Source organism: Saimiri boliviensis, chromosome 2 (assembly GCF_048565385.1).
Source record: "Saimiri boliviensis isolate mSaiBol1 chromosome 2, mSaiBol1.pri, whole genome shotgun sequence".
Lineage (NCBI taxonomy): Eukaryota > Metazoa > Chordata > Mammalia > Primates > Cebidae > Saimiri > Saimiri boliviensis.
Genome location: NC_133450.1, coordinates 206,065,662 through 206,085,538, shown reverse-complemented (window position 1 = coordinate 206,085,538; position 19,877 = coordinate 206,065,662). Strand labels below are relative to the sequence as shown.

General features: G+C 41.8%; 1 protein-coding gene and 1 pseudogene across 3 annotated transcripts in view; both read right to left on the bottom strand.

Moving 5' to 3' along the window:
* Positions 1-1,818: 1,818 nt before the first annotated feature.
* The window catches only part of SLC31A1 (solute carrier family 31 member 1), a 41,605-nt gene continuing 23,546 nt past the window's right edge, over positions 1,819-19,877 (bottom strand). For 2 of the 3 annotated variants that reach the window (XM_003925217.3, XM_074395192.1), the window contains exons 2-5: positions 9,977-10,143; positions 9,403-9,475; positions 7,432-7,600; positions 1,819-6,007 (exon numbers count right to left, since the gene is read on the bottom strand). In XM_003925217.3, the coding sequence (XP_003925266.1) occupies positions 5,806-6,007; positions 7,432-7,600; positions 9,403-9,475; positions 9,977-10,108 (576 nt within the window). In that variant the 5' untranslated portion in view covers positions 10,109-10,143 and the 3' untranslated portion in view covers positions 1,819-5,805. Of the gene's footprint in view, positions 6,157-7,431; positions 7,601-9,402; positions 9,476-9,976; positions 10,144-19,877 lie in introns of all 3 variants that reach the window. The other variant, XM_074395193.1, reaches the window with a different exon arrangement.
* LOC141583774 (glycerol kinase 5 pseudogene) lies at positions 10,151-19,871 on the bottom strand (annotated as a pseudogene).

Here is a 19,877-nt window from a genome sequence, read left to right as displayed (position 1 = left end):
GTAACATCATTCTTTCCATCTTTATTAAAAGACCCTAAGCACAGGACACTAGTTGATCCCTGACACTTGCATTTAACTCATCTGTTCAGCACGTATTTATTGAGTTCCTACTATGTGCTACTCAAAGGTCTCTGCCCTTGTAGAAATTAAATTCTAGTGATATTGTGTAAATCTGAAGTAATCCTAGGTACCAGATCTCTTTACAGAATGGCTTCGTAACTAGTTTGGGTACAACACTGGGAGGACAGGCAATGGAGGGAATATGAGGGATGCTCCTAACAGTTTAACATTATTCCAACTTTCCTTCCTTTCTCAACTTGCCTAAGAATTTTTTCCAGAAAGAACCAATCTGAGAGGCAGCTCAGAGGATAATTTTGAATCATGCTCTATTGTTTTGAAGTTAAAAAAAATTTTTAAATAGCTTTTATTGTTTTATGCGGAGACAAGGATCTATGTTGCCCAAGCTGGGCTTGAGCTCCTGGCATCAAGCAGTCCTTCCAAATTGCTGGGATTACTGTGCCTGGCCTGTTTTCACTAATTCAACATGGAATCACCAGCTGTGATAGTAAGAGCCTGTTAAATCATCAGTTCTACAGAGACTCTTAGTGGGACTTTAGCCTTTTTGGGGTAGTTTAAATCTGAGTAATATGAATGGGAGAGGGCCAGGTGTGGTGGCTCATGCTTGTAATCCCAGCACTTCGGGAGGCTGAGGCAGTATTGCTTGAATTTAGGAGTTAGAGACCAGCCTGGGCAACATAGGGAGACCTTGGCTTTACAAAATTAAAAAAGAAAAATTGTAACCTTATCAAGAAGAGTGTATTTTTCATTCTCCTGAAAGCTGGAGTAACAACAATTGTAGATAATAAAAAAATATACTTACTAAGGTACTAAGGCTTCAATGCCTATTTTATGCTGGGTGCCTAATTCAAATAGGTGTTAAAGCTGGGCACAGTGGCTCATGCTTGTAATCCCAGCACTCTGAGAGGCCAAGGCAGGTGGATCACTTAGCTCAGGAGTTCAAGACCAGCCTGGCCAACGTGGCAAAAACTGCATCTCTACTAACAATAGAAAAATTAGCCAGGCACGATGGTGTGTGCCTGTAGTCTCAGCTACTTGGGAGACTGAGGCAAGAGAATCAGTTGAACCTGGGAGGTGAAGGTTGTAGTGAGCCGAGATTGCACTCCAGTCTGGGTGATGGAGCGAGACTCCACCTCTAAATAAATAAATGAGAAAACTAAGGTTTAGGAATTGTTAGACTAACTTCCTAAGGTCATACTGCTAGTAAGCGGTGGAGCCAGGATCCAAATCCATTGACTCCAAAGTCCATGCTCATCATATTACACTAAGGAAGGCACTAGAATGGTGCTGATGGCAAGAGGCTCACTGGGGGTCAGTGGGAAGAGCAAGTAATGTCAGCATTTTGGCATTACCAAAGGGACTAGCAGGGTCACTGTACATCTCAAGCTATGGCAGTGAACTTCCTACAGGCCCATCTCAGAACCTCTTGCCTGACAGCAAAAACAGGGAATGGATTATGATGTGACAAAAGTTGGCTTTTAAATTGAGGAATCCTCAATATACTGAAATACTTGTGGCTTTGTGAAGATCCTGTCTCCTGTGCAGAAGGTCATGTCAATCTTCTGGCATGTACTAAGCATGTCATTTTAAGTAAAGTAGCAGGAGAGTGAGATGAAAATCTAAAAGGATAATACCACCTAAAATACTGACACTTTAAAAACTGATGGTAATGGCCAGACTTTATGCAGACAATGAAGAGACTAGCTTATTGTGTTATCACTCTGGGTAGAAAGACTTGCATAGAATCACAAAATCAAAATATTTATTTTGTTCTTTTGCATATGACACTGTTAAAACATTCCTACTACAGCAATACTGCTCTCCAGGAGCTTACAATCTAAAACAGTCAATATTAATTGTAGACCCAGTAATTAAGGCATTATATCAAATGCAGACTTTGTATTTTTTTTTTTTTTTTAGACAGTTTTGCTCTTGTCGCCCAGGCTGGAGTGCAATGGTGCAATCTCGGCTCACTGCAACCTCCGCCACCCGGGTTCAAGCAATTCTCATGCCTCAGCCTCCCGAGTAGCTGGGATTACAGGTGCGCACCACCACACCCAACCAATTTTTGTATTTTTAGTAGAGATGGGGTTTCACTGCATTGGCCAGGCTGGTCTCGAACTCCTGACCTCTGGTGATCTGCCCACCTCAGCCTCCCAAAGTGCTGGGATTACAGGTGTGAGCTACTGCACCCGGCCCAGACTTTGTATCTTTTGATGTATCTTCTGAAGAAGCAGCTGGAGAGGGCAGGATTAAAATTAAATGACATGAAAGTGTACTCCCCTCTGCCTGCGCCTTATAAAGAACCCCTTGTAACTAGAACTCAAGACCAGTACCCGCAGCCTGAAAGGGAATTTCAGACAACCCTACCATAGAAGTAGTGAAGAAACCTTAATTTCTAATCTGGTGGATACAGTGAGGATTCCATATGTGAGCAATGGGGATGCTGGGTGTTCCTCCATCACAGACTAGAGACAGCACCTAAGATTCTGTAACTCTGGGGAGGGTACCAGTCTTATAGAAATTCCAGTAGGGCATCTGCCTCTTGAAGCAGACTTAAAGTGTCTAACAGGTTTATAAATACCAATTTCTGGTTGGTATTTATATCCACAGCACAGCATTGTTTACTGCATGAGGGCTAGGGAGATTTAATACACAAGACATAATGAGATTAAAAACTGAAAGAAAAGGGAAAGGACAGCAGAGTAAGGGGCCAAAGAAATGGTGATGCAGTCTTCTAATAGATGTGAATGGAGAAGGAGGAAGAGAAAAGTTTAGATCCAAAATGAACAAAGAAGTGAAGCATTAAATTCCAAATGCAGGTATACAGAAATGAAAAGTCAAAGAAACCATTGTATTATCGCAATCCAAGAGTTCAAGATGAAATTTAAGCTTTGAGCTTTGTGTTTTTCCTTCAGTAGCTTCATCCTTTGGCAGCTAGTCTAAGAATCTCTGAAATTCAGGTTTTTCAGATTATCCCAAAGACCTAATCCAAACTGTTATTTCTTTCTGTGAATTTCAAAGTCATAGTATTTTGTCTTAACTGGCCTTGAATTTTCTTTTTTTGCTGAGACAGGATCTTGCTTTGTCATCTGGGCTGAGTGCAGTGGTGTAATCATGGCTCACTGCAGCTTCAACCTCCTGGGCTAAAGCAATCCTCCTCAGCCTCCCAAGTAGCCAGGACTACAGGTGTGCACCACCACACCCTGCTAATTTTTTTTTTTTTTTATAGAGATGGGATCTCACTATGTTGCCCAGGCTGGTCTCAAACTTCAGGACACGGGCCATCCTCCCACCTTGGCCTCCCAGTGTTGGGATGACAGGCATGAGCCATTGTGTCTGGCTGGCCTTGCTTTTACCTTACGGTAAGGTTGTTGCTGGAAGGGTATTCTATAGCAGTTCATGCTGAGATTTCTAGCGAGCACCAGAGTCACTACTGTTGATTCCTATTTATTTCTCATGGTTTTATGATTTCTTGGCTTGAGACAACAGGCTGTATTATACCTTTGTATTGGACTTTGTCAGTACCTGTTATTCACTCTGCTCATGCCAAGTATCATTACAAGGGGATGGAATGAGAGAAAAGTACAAGGCTCTAAATGTTGGTTCTTGGATTTTAACCTCAATCCAGAGGCTCATAACCCTCTCTTGGTTCAAAGCCATACAAGTACACATTCCTTGCTCTCCAATATTTATCTGGCACCCATGGAGAAAGTACAAACTTCAAAACCACAACACAGGCCAACAGAGTATCTGTTTTGTTTCCTCTGCCCTGAGGCACAACTGGATCTAGCACCAAGGAGGGCAGGGTTTAACAACCAGCACAAGACAAATCAATTTATAGAGGTAGTCTGGACTGGGAATAATAGACTGCAGTGTAGACTACAACTGAACAGAATAAAAATCCAATGTGATTCTTCATTGAGAACGGGGGTTCTGGCCACTTGTAATTAACCCCCCACGAATAACAAACATGGTTATATGGAAAATGAGGATCTGCTTGGTATGAGCACAGCTGTTGGAGCCTGAGGAAAATCTGACCATCAGCAAACCAGGTCTTTCCAAAGACAAAGCTGGGCTTTTGCCCTTTTGGCCCATGACTGGTAGATTTACACTGCAGATCAAAGGTCTTTCTCAACAAACTACTTCCAAGAAACCACAGACCTTTAAAAATAAGGTCTAGTGACCTCACATAGGCTAGTAAGAATACTTTGGCTAAAGTCCTTCACGCATGTGTGCTTGGATACACATACACACAGGTGGAGGTGAAAAAAAGAATGATTACGTATTGGTCAGCAGTATTTACTATGGGAGTTAAGTCCAGACACACCATCTACCAATCAGCAATTCAAATTTCCATGCTCAATACCAAGCAGCCCAACCCACGAGGAAATTTTTCCTTAGCTTAACACAGAGATTCTCAAAGTGTGGTCCCCTGTAACATCAGCAAGAACTCAGAAGCGCCAATTTGGGGGTTTTTTGGTTGAGGCTCAGCAACCAGTGGTTTAACAAGCCCTACAGGTGATTCTGATGCACACTAAAGCTTGAAAATCACTATTTTAGAGGCAGATATGGGAAAACAAAAATGGGAAAAATAATTCAAACTCTTTTGCTTCACTTCAGCTGGGAAAAACCAACGTTATCAAGTCAAAGCAAACTGCGAATGGTTTTATTTTAAAATATCTATTTGTTTTCTCAAATTGATTGTCATTTTTTGATTGGCAAGTTCATGCTAATCAAAGTGTTAAGTGGGAATGCAAGTGGATGAGTCAGCCATCCGAGAATACACACTCTGCAAGCTTTCAGTCTGTATTTAGTGTCAAACCACCCCTCTGCACACTACAAAGATTTTGGTGTAATGCATCATATCTAGAGAAAGGCACAGTGTATTTCCTACTCACTGAATCCAAAACTGGACTTCTTTTTTTTGTTTTTGAGATGGAGGCAGTTTTACTTTTATTGCCTAAATTGGAGTACAATGGTGCCATCTCGGCTCACTGCAACCTCCACTTCCCAGGTTCAAGCAATTCTCCTGCCTCAGCCTCCCAAGTAGCTGGGATTACAGGCTCCCACCACTATGCCCAGCTAATTTTGCATTTTTAGTAGAGAGAGTTTGATCATGTTGACCAGGCTGGTCTTGAACTCCTGTCCTCAGGTGATCCAGCCTGCCTCGGCCTCCCAGAGTGCTGGGATTACAGGCATGATCCACTGCGCCTGGCCCTGGACCTTATTTTCTAATGTTATGTTTGACTTCTGGGTTTAGTTGGGCAAGAATTTCCCTCAGCTGCAGTTAATCCTGGCTGAAGTTCACCCCTTTCCATCACTGACCCAGGGGAAAAAACCACAAAATTTACTATCTGTTAAAAATTAAAAAAGGAAGCAGATGATCAAGTCACTGAAAGCTACATGGACTAGACAAGAACATATAATTTGGCTCTAAGATTATAGAGGAGGAAATGACATCTCATAGGTGGCTTCTTCTTACAAGAAATGGAAATCTCAGCTTATCAGAAAAAACAATTTGGGAGGTTACTACTTTAGTAACTAGCTCAGAGACCGTAAACTAAACCTCTGTTGAGCAGGGGTGTTTGTGTGTGTGTGTGTTTGTGTGTGCACATGTGTGCACACAAAGAGGAGCAAGAAGGGATGATTGCAGCAGGAATCACATCTTCAAGTCTTGAACAGCTTCCCACTGCAATTGATAAGGCCACGCCATAGAGTTTGACGTCAATGGCAATGCTCTGTAATGTCCACTACCACTGCCTTCTTCCAGCTGAAGAGGAAGTATCCTGTACCGGCCCCTGCAGCTACTGCAATGCAGAGGTACCCGTTGTAGGTCATGAAGATGAGCATGAGGAAGTAGCTTATGACCACCTGGATGATGTGCAGCACTGTTTGCAGGAGGTGAGGGAAGCTCAGCATCTGCTGCCTGGAGAGTAAACAGGAACACAACAGTCAGGGACTCCTAGGAGTTCTGCAGATCAGGAGAAAGAGGGAAGGGTTCTTGCTATGAGCTCAGCTGGAACTGGACAGCCACTCTGGCAACTCATGGGTACTTGAATGTTCTTTGATTGGTCCCTGGAAATGAAACAGCATAGGGCTGTCAGGCTTATAAGCATTGGCCAGATATGGTTGTGGTTCCTCCAGCAGGAGGAACTCTTTTCGGGAGGAGGAGAAAGGAACAAGGACAAATCCTGACTTATCTCCACCTTAGATCCTGAAAGGGAGGCCATAAACCCTCTCAGGCTTATCTGCCTAAAAATATTTTTAGGCTTCCCACCTTTGCAAAGTTTATATACTACAAAAATGGAAACAGAAGCTGGGGGTGGTGGCTAATGCCTTTAAACTCAGCATTTTGGCAGGCTAAGGTGGGCTGATTGCTTGAGTTCAGGAGTTTTAGACCAACCCGGGCAACATGGCAAAATACCATCTCTACAAAAAATTAAAAAATTAGCTGGGCTTGATGGCTCATGCCTGTAGTTCCAGCTACTTGGGAGACTGAGGTGGGAGGAATGCTTTAGCCTGGAAGGTGGAGGTTGCAGTGAGCCAAGATCGTGGCACTATACTTCAGCCTGGGCAATAGAGGGAGAACTTGTCTCTAGGAAAAAAAAAAAAAAAAATAGAATTGAGGGTTGGGTAGCGTAGTAGAAATCACTTAAATAGGGATAAGGAGACCTGGCTATTCATCCCCTGTATCACTTTAGATAGGTCACAATCCTTCTGGGCCTCAATAAGCTCATCAGTACAATGGGAATAAACACTGCTTGCTTGAAAGCAGGATGTCAGTCTATAGGATTTCTTAAGGTCCAATTTGGTTTTAAGATTTACGTTTTATTAAAACAATCTCAAAAAGCATTTGCCAATCTATGGGAAAAACCAAGAATCATCGAAATACTTTCTTAGACAGAATGCAGAAATCAATACAGTCTTACATTGTAAACAAAAAGAGGACAGAGTTGACTAGGTATAACTTTTTACAGAATCAACTGCCATCTGCCATTCTTTTATATCTTGACCTGAATTTCTTAACTTGTTATTATTTTGGTAAACATCATAAAATACGGATTCCTCACATCCCTTCTTCCAAAGTGACCAATATGTACAACTCAGAAGAAACATTCATATTTGCAGAAGACTTCCTCTCATGCCTCCTTTGGGCTGCTTATGACCTACAAACCCAGACCTCCAAGGACAGTTTTGATCAAGGTCATACAGAACTACTAACTCAAGAAGAGGGCTGCTGCTGATCAGACAGCTGCTTTCCTTTCTAGGCAGAAAATAGGAACCATCGTTACCATGTTGCTTAACTGATCGAGCTCTTTAGGACTTCATCTGGATCTGTTCAGTTCTTACCCAACAGTTTTATGTGTCTCCATAAGGATGGTTCCATTTGGTCCTGGGACAGGCATGGAATTGTAGCGAATGCTGACTTGTGACTTACGCAGCAGGCTCTCTCGGGCTATCTTGAGTCCTTCATAGAACATTGCTAGCAAAAACACTGCCACAAAGGCTCCAGCCATTTCTAAGTATGGAAGGAAAATATGGTAGTACTGTCAAATGTGCAAAATCATTAGCCAATGTGCTGTCCAACTAGAAAGACACATAGAAAAAATGCTACTCTCAATTTTTGAAGACATTATATTATTACCTCTTCTCTTACCCAGCTAGGAGAACAGCTAAGATGGTGTAACTGAAAACCACTGCCTCTGCCAAGAACATATTTACTCTCTGATTAAGATAAGAAAAATAATCAGAACAATAATAACCTTTTGGTCAGACTGCTTGATGTCATCAAATTAGGTTACACTGAAACACACAGTGTAGAATATGGAAACAGGGAATAAAACAATTTAGTTTCATAAATGACTGACTACATTTCCTGAATAGGGATTTCAATTCTAAGTCACACTGTGACAAGTTGGTAATGATATAAATGTATTCAAACTGCTAATTTAACACATTACGTGAACTAAATGCTCTCCCACTTCCCAAAACAAATTGATTTTGTGGCTCCAAAGAGACATCTGTTACCTAAGACAGTCCAACTGACTACTGAGTTTGCACAAGTTAAATTTAAAGTATACCACACAACACAGTAGACACAAAGAGATGGGTAATCATCTATTCCCAAACTAGGCATGACTAAGAGGGCCATGCCAAGAATTGGGAAGGATGTGGGCCATAGTTTGGTAGACTAGAAGAACACTGGTCTAGGCAGCTCTAGAAGGTCTGGGTCCTTGCCCTAGTTCTGACATATTAACTCTATGATTGAGGGCAAGTCATTTCACTCTTTGTGTCACTTAATTTATCGTAAAATAGAAGTATTATATTAGAGCAATAGTTTTTTAACTTATTTTGTGGTGTTTGAACTTGACTTAGTCTTATGTTCAGGACTAATAAGTTAACACTCTGAGGCTGGGCACAGTGGCTTCCTGTAATTCCAGCACTTTGGGAGGCTGAGGCGGGCGGATCACTTGAAGTCAGGAGTTTGAGACCAGCCTAGCAAACGTGGCGAAACCCCGTCTCTACGAAAAATAATAAAAATTTGGCTGGGCGTGGTGGCTCACGCCTGTAAGCCCAGCACTTTGGGAGGCTGAGGCGGGCAGATCACCTGAGATCAGAAGTTTGAGACCAGCCTGGCCAACACGGTGAAACCTTGTCTCTATTAAAAATATAAAAATTAGCCAGGCGTGGTGGCAGGTGCCTGTAATCCCAGCTACTCAGGAGGCTGAGGCAGGAGAATTGATTGAACCCAGGAGGCAGAGGTTGCAGTGAGCCGAGATCACACCATTGCACTCCAGCCTGGATGACAAGAGTGAGACTTCATCTCAAAACAAACAAAATACAAAAATTAGCTGGGCGTGGTAGTAAGGTGTCTGTAATTTCAGCTACTCGGGAGGCTAAAGCAGCAGAATGCAATGAGCCAAGATTGCAGCCTGGGAGGTGGAGATTGCAATGGGCCAAGATTGCTGCCACTGTACTCCAGCCTGGGTGACAAGAGTGAAACTCCATCTCAAAAAATAAAAATAAATAAACACTCTGGAAAAGAATGAAAGAAAATGGATTGCAAATGACTTCAATCTGGTATCTAAATTATTTTTTAAAGCTCCAAAACATACATGTTAGTTAAGGGAGGTTTACCAGAGGACCAAAAAGTACTGTGTTTCCTACCTTCTAGGTAGGAAAATAGGAACCAAGATGGTTATGCATCATTACCATGTTGACTCAGTAATCAGGAAAGAAAGAGGTACTGCACTTCCAAATTATTTGTCACTGTCTCTCATGTGACTATCCCCTTCCAACAGTACCTGATGGCTTACTTACCTCCAGCTGTATTGATCACCAAACCGGAAAACAGTAGCTGCACATTCTCAAAGCCAAAGTAGAAGGTCATAGGCTGCCAGAAAACCAAAACAAGTCAGTTAGAGAGGAATGACAATTCTAAATGAGAATTATGGGCAAAGAAGCTTAGAAGATTGAAAAGTAGACGATCTGGATAATAAGAAGAGACATTCATGTGAGTGGGAGGCTTTTGCCATTACTTGAACATTACTACCACAGGTACCAACCATGAGTACTCTCCCAGGCCCCCACCATCAACTTTTGTCTTTTTCTCTTTTCCACACAAAGCGTAAGAACCAGAACTTAATTCGGAAAATAGTCAATTTTAGAAGGGATTACCGAAGAAAGAAGCCTAAAATCTTGGTTCTGGTGTGACTCTGTAAGTAACTTGCTATATAATCTTGAGCAAATCAGTTGACTTGCTTGGGTCTGCTTTAGTTTTCCTCACTGGTAAACTGACCATTAAAGATAATACACTTCCAGTACTACAATTCCATTATTTCTATTACCCAAGTGGATGGGAAAGGGCCCACATTGCCCCTCCTATGGCACTCACCATCATCATCATCATGTTGCTGTCTCCTCCACCATGGGAGTGTGAGGCTGAAGTGGTTGGGTGATGGTGAGAAGGTGGCATGGTACTGTTGGGGTCCGTATAGCTCATCTCCATATGGTGGGAATGATCCATTTTTTCCGGGAAAAGTTGAGAGTCAGCAGAAGATTCTTTTAAGAGAAAGAGAAAGATTCTTTTTTTTTTCTTTCTTCTCTTTTCTCTTTTTTTTTTTTTTTGAGACAGAGTTTCACTCTTGTTACCCAGGCTGGAGTGCAATGGCACGATCTCGGCTCACCGCAACCTCTGCCTCCTGGGTTCAGGCAATTCTCCTGCCTCAGCCTCCTGAGTAGCTGGGATTACAGGCACGTGCCACCATGCCCAGCTAATTTTTTGTATTTTTAGTAGAGACGGGGGTTTCACCATGTTGACCAGGATGGTCTCGATCTCTTGACCTCGTGATCCACCCGCCTCGGCCTCCCAAAGTGCTGGGATTACAGGCGTGAGCCACCGCGCCCAGCAAGATTCTTATTATATATAATTAAGGATATAATTATATCCTTAATTATAATTATAATTATATATAATAATTAAGGATATAAAAATCTTATTTCTTCTTAAAAATCTTTTTAGAGATGGAATCTTGCTATTTGGTCAGGCTGGAATGCAATGGCTATTCACAGGCATGATCCCACTCCTGATTAGCATAAGAGTTTTGACCTGCTCCATTTCTGACCCAAGCCAGTTCACCAAGCAACCTGGTGGTCTCCTGCTCGTGGGCTTGTTTCTTGGTAAATACTTTGTCTATATGGAATTCATCTAACAGATGAATGTTCTCCTAGCATCTTTACTCAGAATTTTTTTTTCATAATCTACAGATGGAGAGAGAAGGGACTTGTGCTAATAGAGATCACTTTTGGAGACCGTAGCAGGAAAAGGGTTTACACCTAGGTCTACAGATGCCTAACCCTTATTCTGCAGATTGTTCCTTTTTTTTTTTTTGAGACAGGGTCTGCTTTGTCACCGAGGCTGGAGTGCAACTCACTGCAGCCTCAACCTCGGCCTCCTGAGTACGTGGAATCACAGGCCTGGACCACTACCACACTCAGCTAATTTTTTGTTTTATTGTACAGATGAGGTCTTGTTATGTTGCCCAGGCAGGTCTGAAACTCCTGAGCTCAAGCAATCCTCTTGCCTTGACCTCCCAAAGTGTTGGGATTACATGTGTAAGCCACTGCGCCCAGCCAGTATAGTTCCTTTAACAGGTATGTTTAATCTATGTTCAAACTTAAATATTAGATACGGAGAAGAAAAGCAGCTTCTTTGGGTTGCAGGAAACAGACATTCTGTAATAAGATACAAATGGATGCCATTAATGAAATTTAACTGCTTTAAAGCTTTCTAATCATAAATGTCAGCAGATAAAAAACAAGGACTTCAGATAATTCACCTAATTGCTGTGCCCTGTGCCTAATCAGGATAGTTTGATTACATTTTCACATACAGGACAACCAGCCTTCAGCTAATTTAAATTTGAAGAAAGGTCTACTGTAGCCTTAGGCAAGCAGTGTGCTCAGACTTTAGATACAATTTCAATCCTACCAGGACATTAGAGTGAAGAGCATGAAAAACAAGGTATAAATTGGATACTCTATATTAAATTAAGTCTAGACAACTACAAATTCAGCCTTGTATCTTTACTACCATGTCACTATATTGCTGCAAAAGTCCATCTGGGACCTCACGGGAGGTACAAGAGAAATGGTATTGAAATTAAGGAGGTAATGATCCCACTCCAACACATCTTATATGGGTCAAAAAGTCCAGTTGTACTAGCATTTGAAAAATCTGTGGCATATACAGAACCTTTTATGAGCTTGTATAACAGCCAGTATCAATAGTTTCAAAGCAACAATTTTCTTCTTCAGCTGCCTTTTGCTCCGGTTCTGTAAAATGCAGACCAATCTCAAAGAAGTCTGCTGGGTTGTGAAAGTGAACAAACTGGCTGCAAAAACTCATTTACTTCTGAAAAAGCGAAGCACTTGGCAAGAACTGTGAAATAGTTTCAGTAGAAGAGAATTATTCCAAGATTTTACAAGTTCAACAGCTCTTAAGTCTTGCCAACTTACACAGTTGTGAAAATGATTTCCCATATTCTGGTTCCACATAATAAAAGTTGCTCTCTGTGTTGAAATGTCAAGACCAACAATCTGATTCATCTGTATTCCTGCAGCTTTGACTGCTTCTTTTAATATGGCAACAAATTGAATCCAAAGAATATCAGGATCAATTTCTACACAGCTAATTTGAGGATAAAGACTTTCTACCTTTGCTGGAGCCGCAAACTCGTGCAGCCTGGTCACAGACGTGGCAGCGGATCACAGAACTGCCCACGTCCAGCCCCAGGACAAAGCCAGTGTACCATGGCTCCTGCACGCTCTGCTCTGGGTCCGTGGGCAGCCCTGACATCCCAACCCCACAGGCTTCTCGACTACGGCCACCTCCCCAGCAGGCACGCTATAAATCCCAGTGCTCCAGGGCCCTGTGCTGTGCCACCTGTGGATTCTCTTATGTGTCCCTCAACTCCAGTCTGTGGAAGAAAAAGTGGTTTTTAAAAATTCCAAGGTATTCATGTTCATGAAACGAAGTATGCTTCTCATTATTCAATAAATAAATATTTATCAAGCTCCTATTACACACCAAACTCTGAACTAAGTGCCAATAATTCAACAGTGAATAAGACAAAGTTCTGGATAGGGAGAGAAACAATAAACACAATTTCATGCTGTGAAGGAAGTAAGCTGGGAAATAGGACATAATTACTAAGTGATAAAGAAGAAATTGGCTAGGCATGGTGGCTCATGCCTGTAATCCCAGCACTTTGGGAGGCTGAGGTGGGCGAATCACTTGAGGCCAAGAGTTCGAGACCAGCCTGGCCAACATGGTAAAACCCCATCTCTACTAAAAAATACAAAAAAATTAGCTGGGTGTGGTGGTATGCACCTGTAATCCCAGTTACTTGAGTGGCTGAGTCATGAGAATCACGTGAACCTGGAAGGCAGAGGTTACAGTGAGCCAAGATTGCACCACTGCATTCCAGCCTGGGTGATAGAGGAAGACTGTCTCAAAAAAAAAAAAAAAAAAAAGACTGTGTGTAGGAAATTTATATAGATTAAAGGAGCCATCTATTTATCTATTTTTTCCTTGTTAACTCCTACCCCACGGTTCTATGACAGATGGCTTAAGAAATAGGTTCTTATTCCTAGGGAAGGATAAGGCAAAGCGTCAGGTAGGCATAATTAGAGATCCACTTTCATGCCAGACACTACATCATTTTATAATTATAGAGCTTGACGATCTGGTATTATTAATGTCATTACCATAAAGAGATTAGATAAGAGGCATAAAGAGATATAGAACAGGGTCTTTGTCTACATTGTTTTTAGAGTAAACACTAAAAAATACAATATACAATCAAATGGAGACCATGTGCAAAGGGTCAGTGATGAGACAAATGGTAGGTGGACAGCTGTTTCCAGATAAAGAGGCAATCATGGTAGGATGGAGAAGTCACTGGTATCTAAGTGATCATAACCAAACAAATGCAGTAAGAATGAAAAGATTTTCCCTAGCCAGGAAAACTATTAACATGTCCTCATAAAGAGACAGAGGCAGAAGACACAAATATTGTTCTCTTCTAATAAGTCTGAAAATTGATTATAGCATAAGAAAACCATAAAGGATTATTTCATTCCATATTATCCATACGAATCGTGGTCAGGGAGAGGCAAGAGTGCCTTCTGTTCTGAGAGACCAAAGGAGATAAAGAAATGAGCACCACACAGTCTTTCCTCAGGGAGGTTTAAGGCAAAAAGCTAGAAAGAGAAACTGAATAGTCATCATTTTCATTTTGGGACATAAGGTAACATGTAAAGGACTGTTAAAAAAGCAAGACTATAGAACCACAAACTACCTAAAAGTTGTAACCTTGATTTCCTTGATGAACTTTTATAATATTAATTATTACCATTAACTAATTTTGAAGAGCCACATGTTCTTAATTATTCAGGCCCCTCATTATCAATTAGAGAAATCTACTCAATGATGGCACATTATCAAATCTCTTCAGATCCAGGACACGGTATATACAAATCTCAAGAAAACCTTTCAAAGTATGCACCTGTTTTGAAGTATCATCTGTAAAGGATATATTTCACATCCAAATATACTACAAGATAGAACAAGAGCAGAATCTAGTTGCTCTCATTGTCAGTGTACAATGGATGTATTGTAATAGAATTCTATGCAAGGCTTACCCAATGGTATGTGAATAGGAAGGTACAAAGCTGGTAGAGATTAATATATAAACATACACTCTGTAGGCTCAAACACAAACCAATCCTGGTAAGTCCTTATGCTCACTAAAAGCCTTATTCTAGGAAAAATCCCACAAGAATATGCCAAACCTAAATGATATCAAAAAAAAGAAAAACTTAGAAATTAATTATTAAAACATAATAACAGTGATTATATTTTTTTCTCTTCCCACTTATCAGTGATGTGCCATATGTATTTTGGATAACTCATCTTCTAAAGCAATCAAACACACCTAACCCATTCTCTCTAGAATAGAAATTCAACTTACATGAGGTAAACTAGCATTGGTTCATTTTAGCCTGTTTCCTTTGGTAGCTTTAATCTAAGATGACCCAAGCCCAGCTACTTCCAAAATAAAAATGGGTACTGATATAAGAATAAGTCAAAATCCAGGGTCACAGCAATCTTTGCTCTATTTTTTTTTTTTTTTGAGATGGAGTCTCACTCTGTCACCCAGGCTGGAGTGCAATGGTGCGATCTTGGCTCACTGCAACCTCCACCTCTTGGGTTCAAGCATTCTCCTGCTTCAGCCTCCTGGGTAGCTAGGGTTACAGGTGCATGCCGCCATGTCCAGCTAATTTTTGTATTTTTAGTGGAGAGAGGTTTCACCATGTTGGCCAGGCTGGTCTTGAACCCCTGGGCTCAAGCGATCCATCCACCTCAGCCTCCCCAAGTGCTGGGTTTATAGGCATGAACCACCGTGCCAGCCTTTGCTCTATTTGTCATGAGAATAGTTTAGCCTCATGGTAATTATGAGCTGCACTGCTTTGTCTTTGGTTTATTCAAGCTTCTCTACACTTCACAGCTAACTTTAACTACTTCCGCTCTAAGAACTGTTTGTTTTAATTTGGTTCAAGGTTCATATGTAGCTGGACTATACTTTTATGGAATCAAGAGTCTTGATTTGTAAAGTAATTACGATTAATGAAACTTGTGGATGAGAGAGTAATGAGGAGTGACAGGTGGAAAGTTAGCAAAATCTTTGTAAAGTGGTATTTATGGATTCACTGGGTTTCTGGTTTTAGGACAATCTATATGCATGCATGTTAATTCTAGGCCAAAACTCCTGTTCTTGTTTTAAACTTCTGCTGTTCACTGTTCTTATCCTTATTCTGTCATTTCATCAAATTTACAAATTATTTGTTTGTTTTTTAAGATGGAGTCTCACTGTCACCCATGCTGGAGTGCAGTGGCATGATCTCAGTTCACTGCAACCTCTGTCTCCTGGGTTCAAGTGATTCTCTGGCTTCAGCCTCCCTACTAGCTGGGATTACAGGCATGTGCCACCATGCCCAGCTAATTTTGTGTTTTTAGTGGAGATGAGATTTCACCATGTTGGCAAGGCTGCTCTTGAACTCCTGATCTCAAATGATCCACCCACCTTGGCCTCCCAAAGTTCTGGGATAACAGGTGTGAACCACCATGCCAGGCCAAATTTACAAATTATTTGTAAAGAAGAATACTGTCTAAGTCTGTTTTGTGTGGCTATAAGAGAATACCTGAGGCTAGGTAATTTATAAGAAAAGAGGTTTATTTGCCTCATGATTCTGGTGACTGGAGAATCCAAGAGCATGGTGCCAGCATCTGCTGGGCTTCTGGCAGAGAAGCAGAAAGGCAAGTGGGCATGTGGAGACGTGGGCTCACTTTATAACGACCCAGCCTTGCAGGAACAAATCCATTCATGTGAGGACAAAAACTCACTCCTGAGAGTGAACATTAATTTACTCATGGGGGTGGATCCCTCATGATTCAGATGCCTCTCTATAGGTCCTACCAGCTCTTACCACTGTTACAAATACTAACCGAAAACAATCTGAATGTGTAACTCAGGGACGGAACTGAAAAACGATAAACCCCTTAGGATTCCTAACTTTTAATTTATGATAAAATCCACCTACAATATTTTATTTACCAAGCTGAGTTTACAACTAGGGTAGAAAGATTATGATTACTGAGGCCAGGTATGGTGGCTCACACCTATAATCTCAGCACTTTGGGAGGCTGGGGTGGGTGGATCACTTGGGGTCAGGAGTTTGAGACCAGGCTGGCCAACATGGTGAAACCCTGTTTCTATTAAAAATACAAAAATTAGCCGGGCGTGGTGGTGGGCACCTGTAATCCCAGCTACTTGGGAGGCTGAGGCAGAAGAATCGCTTGAACCTGGGAGGCCAACATTGCAGTAAGCAGAGACTGTGTCATTGCACTCCAGCCTGGGCAACAAGAGTGAAACTCTGTCTCAAAACAAAAACAAAAACAAAAACAGAAAACACTACTCTCAAGTCCCTTTCTGCCTGTACTGATTTCTGAAGTGGCTATGAACACCCATGTGAATAGTTCATAAGAGCTCTTCCTTCTAGCACAGAAAAGCACAGAAACCTTCTTGGATATTTTTTTTCTTTTTTTTTTGTTTTGAGACAGAGTCTCTTTTTGTCACCCAGGTTGGAGTGCAGTGGTGCGATCTTGGCTCACTGCAACCTCTGCCGCCTCAGTTCAAGCGATTCTCCTGCCTCAGCCTGCCAAGTAGCCAGGACTACAGGTGTGCGCCATCATACCCAGCTAATTCTTTTGTATTTTTAGTAGAGACAGGGTTTCACCATGTTGACCAGGCTTGTCTTGAATTCCTGACCTCAGGTGATCTGCCTGCCTTGTTTTCCCAAGGTACTGGGATTACAGGCATGAGCCACTGTACCCGGCCCCCACATAGACTTCTGGATTTTTTTTTTTTTTTTTTTCCCCGAGACGGAGTTTTGCTCTTGTTACCCAGGTTGGAGTGCAATGGCGCGATCTCGGCTCACCGCAACCTCCACCTCCTGAGTTCAGGCAATTCTCCTGCCTCAGCCTCCTGAGTAGCTGGGATTAGAGGCACACGCCTCCATGCCCAGCTAATTTTTTGTAGACTTCTGGATCTTTAAGGAAGATGAGAAATGGTCTAGGAATTGACTATTTTAAAAAATTAAGTATGAGTTTATGTGGAATTTAGTTTATATAAAATAAGAAAAGGAGTTTCTTTCTCAGGAAGGCTATACACTATTGTTTCTAGGGAACATTTATCTTCAGTTAGGTGCCTGAAGTTGGCTACATGCCAACTTGTTTCTATTGCTCTGAATGCCATTAAATATAGGACACAGCACATGCTATATTGACTATTGAAGAGCTCTGCCCTTCTGTTGCTTTCCCGTCTCCCCCATTTAATAAATATGGTATGATATTTATACAAACAGCTTTCAAACTTTCCTTTTAGTCAAGGGTCTTTCAGAGTCAACCTCTGGAGACTATGAAAAGTTTTCCCTGTATCTGCCCCATCACCTCCCACACAGACATAATCTGTAAAATCTAATATCTTTAACAAATATACATATGAATTTAAGGTCAGAAGTTAGGAAACTAGCAAGATGGCTAAATTCTGATGCCTATTCTGAGTCTTAGCATTGAACATTGACCTTATTTCTATTGTGCAATAAGAGTAAGATACAATAATCCATAGGGACTGTGGAGATTAGATTGTACTAAAAGACTACACAGAAGTAGTCATACATCTGCCACATGGCTCTCTTCTCTAGCTCAGACAGAAATAATCTGGAGCCTTGAACAATTCTTTTGGAGACTGCCTAAAGTCTTTCCTGGCTTCCAGGATAAGCAAGAAAGTCTTTATTCTTTTTTTTTTTTTTTTTTTGAGACGGAGTTTCGCTCTTGTTACCCAGGCTGGAGTACAATGGCGCGATCTCGGCTCACCGCAACCTCCGCCTCCTGGGTTCAGGCAATTCTCCTGCCTCAGCCTCCTGAGTAGCTGGGATTACAGGCACACGCTACCATGCCCAGCTAATTTTTTTGTATTTTTAGTAGAGACGGGGTTTCACCATGTTGACTAGGATGGTCTCGATCTCTTGACCTCGTGATCCACCCGCCTCAGCCTCCCAAAGTGCTGGGATTACAGGCTTGAGCCACCGCGCCCGGCTGAAAGTCTTTATTCTTAAAACGATTAGGGTCATATTCCTTTTTAGATTTGTAAAAACATTAAACAAAGAGAAATCTGTCTGGTTTATCTTCTGCTTTGTGTAGTCATTACTTATGCTTGGTGACTTCTAAGTTTTCGGCAAACACTTACACAGAAAATTCAAGGTCAAAGACAGTACACTACCACAAACAGGGATGCTTATGGACTATGTCCACATGATCAAACAACCAGTTTAACTGGGCGAATCCTGGCTTTTGATGACCTGTAGAGAGTTAGTAGATATTCTGAGAAATTGGCTCTGGCTTTGTTTTGATTGCTTCTATAGGTGAATTTTTAAATTATCTTTGTTGGGTATGGTGGCTCATGCCTGTAATCTCAGCACTTTGGGAGGCCCAGATGGGTGAATTGCTTGAGACCAGAAGTTTCAGACCTGACCAACATGGCAAAACCCCATCTCTACTAAAAATTACTTAGGCGTGGTGGTGCGTGTCTGTAGTTCTAGCTACTAGGGAGGCTGAGGCATGATTATCGCTTGAACACGGGAGGCACAGGTTGCAGAGTGAGCTGAGATCATGCCACTGCACTCCAGCTTAAGTGACAGAGTAAGACTCTTTCTCAATAAATAAAACATTAAATTAAATTTAAATTAAAATTATCTTAATTGCCGGGCATGGTGGCTCACGCATGTAATCCCAAGCACTTTAGGAAGCCAAGGCAGGCAGATTGCTTGAACCCGGGAGTTTGAAACCAGGCTGAGCAACACGGTGAAACCTCACCTGTACTAAAAATACAAAAATTAGCCAGGCATGCTGGTGTGCACCTGTGGTTCCAGCTACTTGAGAGGCTGAGGTGGGAAGCTCTCCTGTGCCTGGGAAGTCACGGCTGAAGTGAGTAGTGATTGTGCCACTGTACTCCAATGCGGGGTCCTGTCTCAAAAAAAAAAAAAATTATCTTGATGGCTCAATGAATTCCACACTTTGGCTTTTTGGGGAGGAGTGGTGGTGAAGCAGATGTAGGCAAATAAAAGGGGAGACCTTAATATAATACAGCAATAAATAGAACTTAGATCTGGTTGCAGTGGTTCACACCTGTAATCCTAGCACTTTGGGAGGCCGAGGCAGGCTGATTACTTCAGCCCAGGAGTTTGAGACCAGCCTGGGCAACACGAGGAAACCCCATCTCTACTAAAAATACAAAAAAGCTAGCCAGGTATGGTGATGTGCACTTGTAGTCCCAACTACTGGAGAGGCTCAGGTGAGAGAATCACCTGATCCTGGGAGGTCATAGCTGCAGTGAGCCAGGAACGCACCATGCACTCCAGCTTGGAGAACAGGAGTGATACCTTGTCTTTAAAAAAGAAAAAGAAAAAGAACTTAGTAGCATTCCAGGCCAATATATTGAAGTTGCATGGAAAAAACATAGTAGCTCCCAGTAAGTGGGAGGGAAAATACAATCTGATAAATATTTATGGAGAAGACTTTTCCTTTTGAAGGCTATCATGTTTCCTACTCATTCCCTGGGTTCTGGCTTCATATTCCTCTTCCAAATTAACTGACAGAGGCTGGGTGCAGTGAC